The sequence below is a fragment of the Epinephelus lanceolatus genome, chromosome 10, assembly GCF_041903045.1.
Source record: "Epinephelus lanceolatus isolate andai-2023 chromosome 10, ASM4190304v1, whole genome shotgun sequence".
NCBI classification, from domain to species: domain Eukaryota; kingdom Metazoa; phylum Chordata; class Actinopteri; order Perciformes; family Serranidae; genus Epinephelus; species Epinephelus lanceolatus.
Window position 1 is genome coordinate 16855246 of NC_135743.1, and position 14930 is coordinate 16870175.

At 42.9% G+C, this 14930-nt stretch overlaps 1 protein-coding gene across 1 annotated transcript in view; it reads left to right on the top strand.

The window, feature by feature from the left end:
• Positions 1 to 3086, top strand: part of erfl3 (Ets2 repressor factor like 3) — a 61760-nt gene extending 58674 nt beyond the window's left edge. The window contains exons 4-5 of the mRNA XM_033640663.2: positions 93 to 1243; positions 1556 to 3086. Coding sequence (XP_033496554.2) covers positions 93 to 1243; positions 1556 to 2233 — 1829 coding nt within the window. The 3' untranslated portion in view covers positions 2234 to 3086. The remainder of the gene's footprint in view (positions 1 to 92; positions 1244 to 1555) is intronic.
• The last annotated feature ends 11844 nt before the right edge of the window (positions 3087 to 14930 follow it).

Here is a 14930-nt window from a genome sequence, read left to right on the forward strand (position 1 = left end):
GATTACATAGGATTACACAGGAAAACATAATATATTATTTCTCAGTATTTCCCCCCTCTTCTCTTTTTTTCTCCCTCCCTTGACGTCTCTAGGAAGCAGTGTGCCTCAGAGCGCGCCTCCTGTCCCCACCGGTGCAGGGACTCACTTTCGCTTTCCTCCTTCAACGCCCTCCGAAGTCCTCTCCCCAAACGAGGACCTGCGCAGCCCCGGTGGCATGTTCAGCTCTGTGGCCCGACGGATGGCGCGAGGCTCCGTCAGCGATTGCAGCGATGGCACCTCGGTCAATTCTGAGATTGAGGAGGGCAACACGGGAGCTGGGGAGGAGAGGGGAGAAAGGGGTGTGAGTGGAGGAGGAGGACCCGGTGGTGGAGGAGGAGGTTACCGGAGTATCATCCATCCCCGTCTATCTCATGAAACCCTGTTCCGCATGTATGGAGGGCCAGGTAACCCTGCTGGGCACCCAGGCTCCCGTGGTCACACAGGGCACCGGATCCACCCCGAGTCTCTGTCACCCTTCCCTGTGTCCCCTTTGCCAGGGCCGGGAGGAGCTGGCCTCCTGGCTCCTCCTTTGTCCCCAGCGCTCTCCATGACCCCAACATCTCACCTCCCCTACACCCCCTCACCCACCCTGTCACCCATGTTAGGCTCCCACTTCTCCTTCAACCCAGAGGACATGAAGCGCTACCTACAGGCCCACACCCAGTCGGTGTACAACTACGGCCTCAGCCCCAGAGCTTTCCTCCAGTACCCCAACATCGTCATCCCTCAGCCCCACCGGCCCGCCGCAGACAAGGCCGGTCTGACCGGAGAGAGGGGAGCAGCCGAGAGAGCAGAAAGAGCAGCGACGGCAGGGGGAGGAGAGAGGGGAGGAGAACGGCACCACCATCCACCTCTGGGTCACTCCGCCCACCACCACCCGCATCCGCCTCATTCTGCCCACCCTCACACCCATTCTCATCCCATGCATCACCCACTCCACCTGGGTGAGGAGCCTCCACACATGTCTCCCTTCAAGTTCAAGCTGCAGCCACCACCACTGGGAAGGAAGCAGAGGGAGAGTCAAAGCCAGAGTAAACCCAGGCAGAGCTCCCTGTCCTCAGGATCTGGGTCCATGTCGTCTACCTCTGGCCTGGGCTCCTCGCTGTCGTTCGGTAGTGACCTGAGCTCAGCCAGTGGCTCAGGCCTCCTCTCTGCTTCATCCTCAACGCAGTCCCTAAACAGCGCAGGACTTCCCAAGATAAAGGTGAGATACATGGACCCAAATATCCCCCATTATGGTCTAGGGAAATGTGTGACATGAATCACCATAAGATCTTAAATGTATATTTAATATACAATAATAACACCGGCAGACATTGTCTTAGAGCAAACTTGTTTTTATTAAAGCTATATTTTTAATCATTTATATTATTAAAATAGGCTTCAGTGGTGTTTACTGTTTCTTAAAACAATGCTGGACTAAAATGTCATAATTCATTGTCAGTGAGTTCCTCCATTTCCTGTTTTTGCCGCTGTGTTCATCATTGTCTCTGTTCCCATTTTTACATCTGCTCAGGTGGAGCCCATCTCTGATATCGAGTCAGAGGAAGAGGTGGAGGTCACTGACATAAGTGATGAGGACCCAGATGAGAGAGATGAGGAGTTTGATCTCTTCTCCTCACGCCACTCCAGAGCCCCTGACAGCCACCATCACCACCACCTTGCTAACGGCACAGCTGCGCCCCAGCATCAACCCCATCCTGACGAGGACCTGGACGAGGATGTCTTCAAAGCCCCTGCTCCGCCTCCACCTGGCCTGATGCCCTTCTTCACCTCGCAGCACACACACTCCAATGTGCATCGTATGCTGCCAACCCTCAAGAGTGAACCCACTGAACCAGGGGAAGGTAACACCCCTCCACTTCAGACGGGCTCAGTGGGAGCTCCCCAGACAAAGTGCATCCCCCTCAAGCTGCGCTTCAAGAGGCGCTGGAGCGAAGACCAGCGCATGGAGGCCTCGCAGGAGGAGTCGGACGACAAGAAAGTACGACCAGAGGAAGAGATGGAAAGAGAGAGGCAAAGTAATGGACGAATGGAGATGGAGGAGGACGGGACAGGCAGCGGAGAAGGGGACAGTCCTCCCCCGTTGGCGTACGAGGGCTCTTTAGCCACGCCATTGGCCTCACAGCGGAGGGTGAGCGCTGAGCTGCATCGTGCCACTGCCCAGCTGTCTCTGGAGAACAAAGACTGCTAATGAGAGACATAGCCCAAACACTACTGCTCTGGAAGCACTGGAGGTGGCACAGGAGTATGTAAATGTCCCCTCTGTAATCCCTTTCCCACACCGACAAACTAGATTCCTGAAACCTCCAGTGAACTGAGCGCTCAGTCCAACATACACGCATAGAAAACCAACACCTCAAAGACTTGTGTTCTGTCAGACCTCCCCCCCACCCCCCCACCCCACCCCACCACCACCAATCCTCTGTCTGGATCAGGGCTCCTCTGGGACACATCCTTTGGGAGGTGGGACTCACTCAGACTCAGCCATCCCAGGCACAGTGAGTGTAACAGGGCTGGAATCTGAGGGAGGCTCCCTCATGATGCTTGGCTCCAAGTTCCCCTCCCACCTGGCCAGTGAAGCTCCAGATGCCCTGCCCCAGTAGCACAGCTCCCGTCTTCAGGCCCCATCAGTAGGATCAGCAGCCAGTCAGCACTTTCCTCAGGGGACACACAATCCCTTAAAACCCAGCAACACACCTAGGATGAGGATGTGCACGCTCTCCCCTATGCTACTTTTCCTATAAGCTGACGGGACTTTGATAAGTGCCTGTATCTAAAAACCCACAGCCCTGGAGTGACATGGAAGAGAGCAAAGAAAGGAGAGGACTGAAGTAATCAATCTTTGACTCATGAAATCCTTGTTACGTTTGACAGATACTGAAAAATCATGGGGGGAAAAAGGAAACTGTCTCCAAGACTGAAGAGTGGGGCTGTTGGGTGTTGTCTGACTCTTAAACCTGGCCCACTCCACTCAGGGAAGCCTAATGCTGTATGTTTATCGGATTCATACACACAAGCACACACAAGCAAAAAAAAAAACAAAACAGCCAACAGTGAAGGGGATTCACATTGGAAGCACTGCTTATGGACACTTAACAGTGTTCACCGCGACGCAAGACTCAACACACGTTCACATTTACACATCCACAGACTTTGACTCTGGCACACTGTTCTCTCAGAGCTATTGACTTTTGTATAACCTTCCTTCTGTCTCTCTCCTGTCCTGCCCCTCTTTCTCTTGTGGACCACCTGTGGAAAGATCACGACTCCACTCACAGAAATAATTTTAACCCCAGGGAGATGTGAGGAGAGGAAAAGAGAAAAATGAAGAAGTACTTCAGCGTAGAGAAAAGGACTGCTGAGGGGACCATGAGGAGAAGGCAGCAGGGGGAGGGGAAGGGTTTGAGGGGTTCCAGTAACCGTTAACTAGCCTTCTCACCTCACCTAACATGGCTTGTACACTGAAAATTGTTTCGCGGAAGTCCCAGCAGCACAGAATCCTAGTTCACCAGCTAAAGCTCCTCTAACAATCATAGATAGTGTTAAACTAAACCAGCAAAACACACACAAGCACACACACATGCACAACACTGCCTTTAGCTCTTAAACATGCTCCCTCTTGCTCTCTGTCTGGACCTCCAGCTCTGTAGTGGCGTCATCCTCAGATGGTGTGCGTGTGTGAGACTGCCAGGCCTGTTAACTACACGAGTGTGAGAGTCTGAGAGAGCAGAGAACATCTTAGACCTCACACACACACACACACACACACACACACACACACACACAGACACTGCCTCTATGCCTTGTTTTTATAGCATGTACAAAAGTGCAAACTGAGCTCTGATAACACACATACAGACTATATCTTTATATATTCTAAATGAAATTATTAAAGAAAGTGAGATTTTAAAAGAGCGATAGCATTTTAATGATATGATTGATTCAGGATTTTTTTGTAAGTGGATTATTTTGAGCAGTAAGACATGTCATGCCGCTTACTAGGAAATGTGGTATGGAGGGTGGGGTGGGCAGACTGACGTGGGGTACGGGTCCGGGACCGGGTCAGGGTTTTTTTTCTTGTACATTTGTTTCATAGACAAAAGAGCCAGAGGAAAAACAGCACAGGCCAGTCCACCAGAACAAGACCAGCAAGAGGAAGGGAAAAAAAACAGGACTCGAACAGACTGCTAATGATTCAGATGTGTGGTTCACTCTGCTGTTCACTTCATTTGCAGTAGCTTGCCCTTTCAGCACACAGCACTCTGCTCTTTCCTGTCTGCACAGTCTCGCTCAGCACAGTAGGGTTCTCCCCGGCCCGAGCTGTGCTGGCCCCAGGCCACCTCTCCAGGCCCTCTTTGTGTGTGTGTGTGTGTGTGGGTGGGTGGGTGTGCTCAGAGTTAGCTCATGGGTTATAAAGTAGTAATCCTGTCTTTTCTCTTAGGCCAGTTAGCACAATGCTCCAAAGTACACAGCAGCTCTGGGTTGGGCAAAGGGGGAGAGAGCAGGGTTTAAGGGGTTAATCATTACTGTAAGACAGCCTGGAAACGTCGGACATGCGAGGCCCTGTCCTTAAAGGCCCTCTCCTCAAACTATGCACATTCACACATACACAAATAATTATACTTGTGATTATGTTTTAACATCCTGGAGCTTTTCGTCTTTGCGGCCAGGTCATCCAGGCGTCTGATTGGTTAACTGAGCCGTGTTGACCGGCGGCCTGTCCCCGCCTGACCAGCGACAAGACGGATCTATAGCAGCGAACTGTGAGATAGATGGCCTCCAGGCAGTCTGTGTAGCTGAGTTGATTGAATTTCCTCATCAGACCCCTGTGGTCTGGACTGGAGCATGTCACAACATGTACACACACACACACACACACACACACACACACACACACACACTCAACCCACCAAGTCCTGTGTCTGTATTTGAACTGACAGCTGCCTTATTACTACTTTTCATATCTCGGCAACAGATGAGGCATCAGTCTTGTCTGCTCTGCACCGTTCCTCTCTTCTTTCTGTTTCATTTTTCCTCACTGTGTTTCAGGCGTTGTCTGACTTCCTGCAAACTGCGGCGTGCTCTGACTCAGTCATGATGTTGCAGGGTATAAAGATTGATTGTAACGCAGGCTCTCTCACATCCTGTTTCAGGCCTCTACAGTCAAAGAACAGTAGACGAACAGCACAAACATTTCTCTATCAGAAGAGTAAAGGTTTTCTCAGTTTATTTTTCTGATGTCAATATTGCTATTGATTATTGTTGTTATTATTGTTCTCATTGGGTTATTTACCTCTCCACCTGGCATTATTATTATTCCATGGCTCTGTTAGCTGTTGCTTTTTAATGTTGTGTTACATCATTTTGGATGATGTGGAACCCCCCCAAACTCCATTCCCTGTTTTAAACCTTCAAGCCCCCAAACCAGAGACCTTTTTTCTTGTCTTTAGTTTTTACAAATGTAATATAACTAAAATGTGTAATATTAATTTTGATGCTGACAGAGAAATAACATCGGGGACTGAGAGGGAAGGGCAGCAGCAGCGGAGGATTTTATTTAGGGACAGAGGGGGAGTGATTTTATCTTTTTTTGTCATGTATTGTAATTTTTATTTTATAATGTTACTTTTTTCTCTTTGCCTCCGTATATTTTTTCATTTTTTGGGGTGGGTGGGAGGGGAGGGGGGGTTGTATCATTTTAAAAGAAGAAGAAAGATGTGTATTGTTTGACTGTGTAAAGGTCTATCTTCTCCCTCTTTCAGTCTCTCTTCTTTCGCCTCGTCTCCCCCGAGCAGTTACATAACACTCAGATGGAGAGATGAGAGTTAATACCATGATGTAACATTGAATTTCTCCACTTCTTTCGTGTTTTGTTTTTTGTTTTTTGTTTTTTTCAAACTTGTAATTAAGCTGTAATCAGGGTTAATTAAAACCGGTTGAAACCCAATATGAATATCACTGTGTTTGTTTGTGTCTGCTCTTCTTTCATACATCCATATTTATTAATGACACACAATCAGACAGTGGTGTTTTATTACTGGGTTAGTTGTAAACAAAGAGATTAACCCCCTGACTTTTGTCTCGTCAACAGCAAGTCGGCAGTCATATGAGGCCTTGTGGAATTTATATTCTTCAAAATTACAGTTAATTAAAAAAGAAGTCCTCACAGCTGTGCTTTCTGGAAGGCAACAGTTTAAGACTGCAATCATGTGGTGTAGAAATAATCAGAAAAATCAGTTTCCGACAGGGAAAATCCACATGAACACCCCCTGAAGTCAGAAAAACAACTCAGGAAGTAAAAGATATTGGCACATGTGTTCCGGAGTTGATGTCACATATGCAGAAACATGGCTGACTAAGGTACATGTTAAGTTCATGGTTAAAAAGTGTTCCACTTTCAGTTGCTGTCCACATAGTGTGACAATGTGAGTTCGAAAAGTTATTTGCCAGCACTAGTCAGGTAAAGCAATATTTTAGTAGTTACAGGGCAGGGATTCTCAACTAGCTTTGCCCAGGGGCCACTTTTGCAAAATTGAAGGAGGCTAGACGTCAGTTTAAAACTTTAACATTAGAAATATTATCAGTATATATAATAAATGCCCGTTTTCAACCTTTCGATGTTTGAACAATGGTGTTTCTAGGATTTAATGATATTCGGGGCCTGGCCTAAACCTCCTCTGGGCACTTTTTTAAAATAAGCCAATTGTATTTTGAGGCTTTTTTCCACACACTCTGGCACATTATTTAAATCCAGAGTAAAAAAAATCGCATTGTGAATCAAGTTATTTTCATTGGGAATTAGAAAATGGTTGGTAGGCCACTTGGCACCTGATCACAGGCCAGATTTGGCCCATGGGCCATAAATTGAGTACCACTGTTAAAAATTCAAACTGTTATCAACGTGTTGTTTAAATGCTCTGAGCAATAACATTCAACACATCTTATTTGTAACACATGTTGTTTCCACATTATGACTTTAAGACCATGAGCACACCAAAGCCGGAAGAACGACTTTCCAAGTTGGAAAAAGGGACCATCCGAGGAGCACTTGAACGCAGCATCATTTGTTGCCCGTGACCTTAACTTCCCGGAGTGTCCGCTGGTTGCCTGGCGACGATCTACAGCGAATACTCCAAACCGCAACTCCTCTTTAAAATGGTCGTTTTCTAATTCGTCTGTGTTTTTGGGGATTACAACCAAATACAAAGTTTTATTTTGTGAGCTTAAAGTGTGCTGGTGGGATGTTGTTAACATTTGACAGAGCCAGGCTAACGTTAGCTGTTTTCCCGGTTTCCACTCACAAGGCCATGCTAAGCTTACCGGCTGCTAGCTTGACCGTTAGCTTCCTATCCAACGACCAGGTAAGCTAGGAGGCCATTTTCTTTTTTAACTCCTCTAACGCCAAACTATTCTCTTATATGTAACGTTACCATGTACGTTTTTCAATTTAAAGATATTTTAGAAGCAAGTATGAGTATGAGTATGGAATGTGTGTTCAAACATGAGAACACACATTCCTGCATACAAATAATCTAAAAATATTTGTGTGAAGAGTGAAAAGAGCAAAAGATGTTTCAGTCCATTTAAATGGGTGTCTGTTACACTGGAGACATATTTCCGCCACTTTTTGAATGCTAAAAATTAAAAATGAAAGAAATGTAAGATAACAAATGAGAATGCTTTGTGAAATGTTTATTTACACAATGGGAAAACATACAATGCTTAGTCTAAATGTTGGTGAAACAAATGTGCACTGTCCAAAAAGTAATGTAAGCTTAAAAAAAATCCCCTAAAGACAGGCATGCACTGGTTTGTAACTAATTTCCTCACTGTTTCTTCTTGTCTTTGTTTTTTTTTTATTATTATTTTTTTTTGTATCTCACAATTTGCTTTATACAAAGATAGTCGTACAGTTATAGTGTTTGTGTATATGTACAAGGGTTTCAGTGGTATACTGGTTTTAAGGGATTGAAATTGACGATTAGCATTATCATACCGTGTACAATTGCTTATCTAACATATTGAAACAAAATGCAACTACACAGAGAATCTCAGCTTTATTTTAGTTAATTTTAAAAGGTGGATTTTACACAAACTCCCATTTAAAAAAAAAAGGTCTACAGAAGGGTTGCAGCGGTCATTGTCAACTTTATTTTATCATTTTATCATAAACTTTTATTCAAAAAATGGTTTCAAGTTTTAATTATAGTAAATGATTTGCTCAACCAAAAAATTAACCCTCTGGTTTCATTCCTTTAAGGGTCATTTTGACTTATAGTAAACCACAGTATTTTCTGAGTTATCATACTGTGAAAATCTCATACTGCTGCAGCCTACTATGAGCTATTAAAGTCCAGGGGTTTATAGATTAAATAAAATGAATTAATGTGTCATTGATGTGAAGAGGTGCTTCATGCACATTTAAGGATGTTACTTCCCCAAACAAAGGACAGAAGAGTGAATCAGGCCTACATGTGTGCTGACTCAGCTGGGACGACACTAAATGAGAAAAGCTGATTTACAGGATAAATATTTGAAAGCATTTTTTCTTCCTTATTTCAATCACTCATTTTTTTCAATTGTTAAAGAGCAAGGACATGTCTTGTATCTTGGACTTCATGATCCCTGATGGTTGTGTGGACGAGATGAGCGCACACACTCACTCGGGGCTGCCAGGATGCAGAAGCCTCTGAGGTCATATGTTTAGCAGTGATAAAGAAAAGCACTTTGTCTGCAGTGCTGCTGCCCACTCACCCACATAATGCTCACATAAGGCTCACCCATTTACCTTTTAACGTGACGTCAGTACTAGCTCCCTTGTCTTAAGCGCACTTACAGGCAAATGTTTGTAAGGGGAGGAGGAGGAGGAGGAAGATGAGCTGCTAGGGTAAAGAGTGGCTGGCCTTGAATAGCACTTATAGTGTTTTAATGTCATATGGGACAGGTTAGAAATAAAATGCAATTAAGAACATGAAACACCACAAAATGAAGGCTCAGTCTCATGACACACAAGTATACAGAGACATGCATACACAAATATAAGCAAAAGCAAAATACGTCTTACATTAAGACAAGAATCAACTTTTGTTCAGGGCTGTTGTGCAAAACACAGTTCATGTTTTTTTAAGGTTGAAGTTTTCTTCATATTTGTATCAATAGCAGTATCACATTTTTAAGAAATGTGATACTGCTTCACTGTTTGCTTGCTGACCATGATGTTTAATAGATAAACTTGATCTACTATCTGTGTTTTTAATAACTCCTCCTCTTCAAACTGTAATCACTTCCTAATATGACCACAGTGGAAGAGATCTGGTAGAAAACCCACTGTCCTCTGTTTATACAAAAATGCATTCAGGTGCACCTCAAAGTAATATGCAGCTTCAAAAGTATGAGTAAGATGAATCAAATGGATATCTTTCAAATTCAGCTTTTCTAATACAAACTTTCCGTTTTGTATCCCCAGACAGTATTTCCGCATTGAGCAGTGGTGGAGGGATTGTAACAGATAGAGGACATTTTGTGCTCAAAAGACTGTGAGTCACACCAATGTAAGCTCACTTCACGGCCTGTGTGGAGAGGAGGAATGATTACAGCAACCCATGACTTTTTCGACATTTGTATGGGCAGGTGAGTAACAAAATCTGAAACTATCTTTTAAAGCAATGATGCAATCAAGAGCCCCAAGCAGGAGGGTTGTTGGAGGGTCATGGTGATGATTGATGGGATAGGAGAGATGCTGCTGCTACACAAATTCTTTACGACTTCCCTCTAATCTTTGTTGACTTTCTCTGAGAAATATTAAGTTTTAGTTCCTTGGGCCTCTAACAGTTACTCCTGTGAAACCACATGAGGGTTAAGAGGGAAAATTACTCTGTAGACCAACTTCTCATAAGTCATAGACATATTCAGTTTATGAGGAGGGGTCACAAGCAGACTTCAATTTAAGGGTTCACTAGTGAAAAATGTTGGAGTCAGTGATTCAAAGGATTTACTGACACAGAGGCCTCTGTGCTCCCAATATGTCAGTGCGTGACATACGGCTCACGTAACCTGGTTTTCCCTTCTTTGACCTTGCTGAGGGTCACTGTATTTGTATCTGTGTGTGTGTGTGTGTGCATGTGTGTGTAGAGATTCCCAGCCCCCATCTGTTGACACACCAATCATCCGGGTGCTCCATTCACAGTGAAGGAGAGAGAAAGAGAGAAAGACCACAGGAACCACTGTGCTCTCTCACCTGTGCCACATCCCTCTCCCTTCGCTTCCTCTGAGCGCCTGCTTTCGCGGAAACCTGCGCAGAGCCGGTTCCGTGCTCCACATATAACCACAACCTGTGCATTATGCGCTGGCTGCACAGCAATCAGTCTTTGTGAATACACACACACACATAGACACACAGCTGTTGCATCCTCTGTGAGAGTTACGGTATAGTGACATACAGAGGCATGCTAGTAAGTTCACCACATCCTCCACCATACAGAGAAAAGCTGCACCGCACAAGAGTAAGGCACTTTCACAGCGATGGCACTTTATCACACCGAGCACAGACGAATGTGTGCGCACATTGATGTGGTTTGTTTGAAACTCTGATGCTTGTATTTCCTTTTTCTCCTTCATTCCCGCCAATCTTTCTCTTCGACCTATTTGAACTCAATAGAAATATCATATTAATTGTTCTCTCACACAGGGGACTGAAATGTCAGTGTCTGATCTGATGTGTGAAGAGTAAATAAGAATCCATGAACTTGGTCTAACTTGCCATTTTTATGTACCAAAACAAAAATGTTTTTTTTTTGCTTTATCTGCTTAGTCATTTCACACTGAATGTCTCCCCCTGTTGTTGTAATACTGCACAGCATATTACACAGCTTAAAGCTGATTTGAAATACTGTATTTCCTAGTACTATCAACTGTGTGGAGATGCATTTTATTCTTTTACTCAGTTGCCAGTGAGATGATAACATGAATCAGATGCTTGTTTTCATTTATTAACTGGTTTCTGCTACTTAAAGTCACTCAGTGAATGAAAAAATCTCAGACTTTATTCAGTTCACTTAAGCTTTCAGTTTTACTTTATTAGTCATGTGTACAGAATCAATAGTACAATGAAATGTTTTGAGACAAGAGAATGGGTAAGCTCAGCAGTTAAAAACACATACGCAGTAAGGATATAATAGGATAAATAAAGACAGAATAAGATTAAAAAAAATAAATATAAATTAAGATAAAAAATTATAATGATAAAATAAGATAGAAATAGATCAGATAAGATAAAGTGGCAATAGGATGTAAGATATCAAGACAGCAACTAAAACTTTGAACTTCTCCTTTCTGCTCACTAAATCAGTGGTTCCCAAAGTGAGGTGGGGTGCCTCAAGGATGGGTGAAGGGGACCATTTACTTTTCTTTTGTTGTACATTTCTTGTAAGGTTTTAACACATTAAAGAATTAAGATCTCATCAAAACTGAAGAAATAAGCTGTAGACATCAAAATCACTGAAATAAAAACCCTGTTAAATGTGAAGTTATAAAAGGCTAACTTGGTAGATTTATGGGTGAGAGCATATATTTGGTTTTGATCCATTACAAAGCAACCTAGGAGTGTTCTGTTGATACAGCTCATTTTCCAGGGTTCAAACATATCTTTAAAAAGTCTGAGAAGGCATTTAAATCATTTAAATAAATGAAAAAACAAGACTTTAGTTGGTATTAAAATGTCTAAAATCAATCTTTGAATACTCTTAAAAATGCTAAGACATGGGAAAGAGAATTTCATGAATCGATGTTTTTTCTGATGTTGCAATGGAATCTTGAAATAATTAATAATTAACATTTCTTTCCTGTAATGTCCTGAATGCCTCTTGCATTAATATAGATCAGATCAAATCAGATATAGATCAGAACAGAAGAACCAACAACACTCATATTTAATTTCAAGGCTCAAGGCAGTGGAATCCTAAATGCAGGGTGAGAAACACAAAATCGACGGAAGGTATTTCCGGGTACTGCTCTACACTTGCCTTTGCCACAATTCATGTGTCATGTTCTATAAATATTTGGGTAAAATTGTCCCTGACCCTAAGTAATAAATGTCGGTTCACGTGTTTTTTTCCTTCATGTTTTGTTATTGTAAAATTAGTCTCAAATTTAATTCCAAGTGGCATTAAAATGTCTTAAAAAGTCTTAAATCAAACTTGCCTTAAGCTGTAGAAGGCCTGATTTTTATGAATGGGAACTTCATATTAATGGAGTAGTGGTGTTCTGATATACTACTCATATACAGATATGAAACTACACTATACACTACGTGATAAGTGCAAAACTGAATGCAAAAGTTGAAATAAGAAAAACAAAAATACTGAAGTGATGGGGAGACAGAATGGGTAAGCATAAAAGGGTGCCCTGGTATGAAAAAGCTTAGTAACCATTCATTTCTCATCTTGTCTCAAATGCAGGCAGGAATCTGTGTGTCCAAGGACGCCTGTCCATGAGAGGCCTGTCTTCAGCTCCGGGACATGACGTGGACCCTGAGGAACAGCTGAGTGGTGTAAAGTTATTGTGAACAAGAATGCAGTGAGCACAAGGGCCTACTGTTCTCCATACTGCAGCCTGTATGGATGTCGGCTCTCTGTGCCACCTCTTTAATGATGCTACGATGTGCTATCTTTACCTTTCCCATTCAGCAGTGACACAGAGGCAGTGGCATCGATATACAATATACAGAGATTTTTATATATTTCTGTCCATACGTCCTTTTGTGCTGGCATCTTTTTACTCAAATCCTCAGAGGATTTATCTCTAGGTTTAATACCAGTGTGTGCTGGCATGATCTTCCCTAAATCCCTAACCTTGCATGCGTCCATGTGCACCATTTATCAGACATTATTAGACATCATGACTCCTCTCCCTCCTCCTGTAAGCATCAGGAGCAGCCTTGTCCTCCGCTGACACATGATACACAAAGAGCCCCTCCGTTCCTTCACTAACACACTCTGTAACTAAAAGCCCAAGGTAAAGAGTACACAGTTCAGTGGGAGGAAAAAAAGTACAAATCTATTCAGAGACTCTTGGCCGCTTATGTAAAAATGCTTTTGTAGAATTAGCCTCAGCTTCAGGTAGCCTGTGGAAGTTTGATGGCTGAAAAATGTGTTAAAAGCCTAACTGAAACTTTTAAAACCAAAATCAGACATTATAATTTATATCAGCTGAAATATTATAAAATCAGGAAAAATAAGTATTAAATATTAAAATGTTATATAATTAAAATAATGCTGCACTTCAGTACAGCAGTGCTCAAAACTAGTATTCAGCATGTTAGGTTTACATATTTGTATGCTAATTTGCAAAGTAGGAATTCATGCAGTACAGGTGAGGTTGATGGAAATATTAGTAGTTTTTCAGGTATTTGGTCATAAAACAAAGTACTGGACAAATTGAAAACCTAGTTGAAAAGTCAGGGGATCACAAAAGTTATTACAATTTATCCTGATGAGGACATGAGATTGCAATCTAGGCATTTTACTGAAAAACAAAACCTTCATCCCCATGGTCGTGCCAGAAGAAAAGTCAGGAGATCACCAAAGTCTTTAGGATGCACTGCCATCCATACAGCCATGCTGCTAGCGTGACTAATAAACATAAGTAATCTAAAAGTTGTGCATCTTTGCTGAATATTTTAGTTTACATTTGTACATTATTTTGGCTATTGTTAAAAATCTGTACATAAAAAGCCACGTAAGATTAATCAGTATTCACTGTCAGCATGGTAAGTGCTAAATGATGATGGTGAAAGTTACTACTGACCTAACGTTAGCTTGAGTAGGAGGCTGCTGCGGTAACGTCACAGTCACACTGTGTAGCAGCATATGTGTCATCACCAACTACATCTCAGGCTGTGACAAATTTCATTGACTTCTACAGCATCTTCAGTTTTCTATTCCCCAAAAATCGGCGTAGTCTTGACAATTTGCGAAGTGCGTATGTGTGCCTTTCTCGTCTATTGGCACATGCATCTATTTGGCGGCAGTAATATCTGAGCAAGTAATGTTAGCACGCACTAGCGATTTGCTTATCCACAAATGCCTGGAAAGTGCGTGTTCAACAAGGTATGGCTGTGTTGCAATATAGGCCTACCCATTTTTTTAAAGATATTTTTTAGGGCATTTTTTGCCTTTAATCGACAGTGAAGTGTGAGGGGGGAAAGAGAGAGGGAGAGACATGCATCAAAGGGCCACAGGCTGGACTCGAACCTGGGCTGCTGCGGCAACAGCCTTGTACGTGGGGCGTCTGCTCTACCACTAAGCCACCGACGCCCCAGGTAAAATAACACGGAAAAGTTATGGCAAATTTTTAAAAAGTTGTTGGTAAAAATGTGTGGGGAAACCTGTGTAGAATAATGACACCATCTGTGTTTAGACTACAAGCCTCACTTTGATTATCCACTTTTGCCTGCACATGGGTAAGATCTCCCAGGAACCTTAAGGCTTGATTTATGGCACAAAGGAAGTGCGTCAACCATTGCAGAACCTAAGCAGGAAGAAATAGTGCTTTTGTCTTCCATAGTGACTATCGGTAGCTATCTCTAGTTACCAGAGTATCAGTGTACTTTTTTTGCAGTTACTATCCCCAGTAGTGGAAATTGGCAGATGTGGAACAACCAAAGTAAGTGTGGAAACTCTGGTAGTTGCTGGGCTCTGAGGAAAATGGGGTATCTGTTTCCACTTTAAATCCAAGGCCATCTCTGATGATTCCATTCCTTTAGGTAACAAGAATCCATTGCTGCAGGGTGAAACTGGGTGGATAACTTCATGGTGGTATACCTGAAATCCACACTGAACCCAGAGAATCTGAGTTTTATTGTTGGTTTTGATTGTTTTATTGGAGCGCAC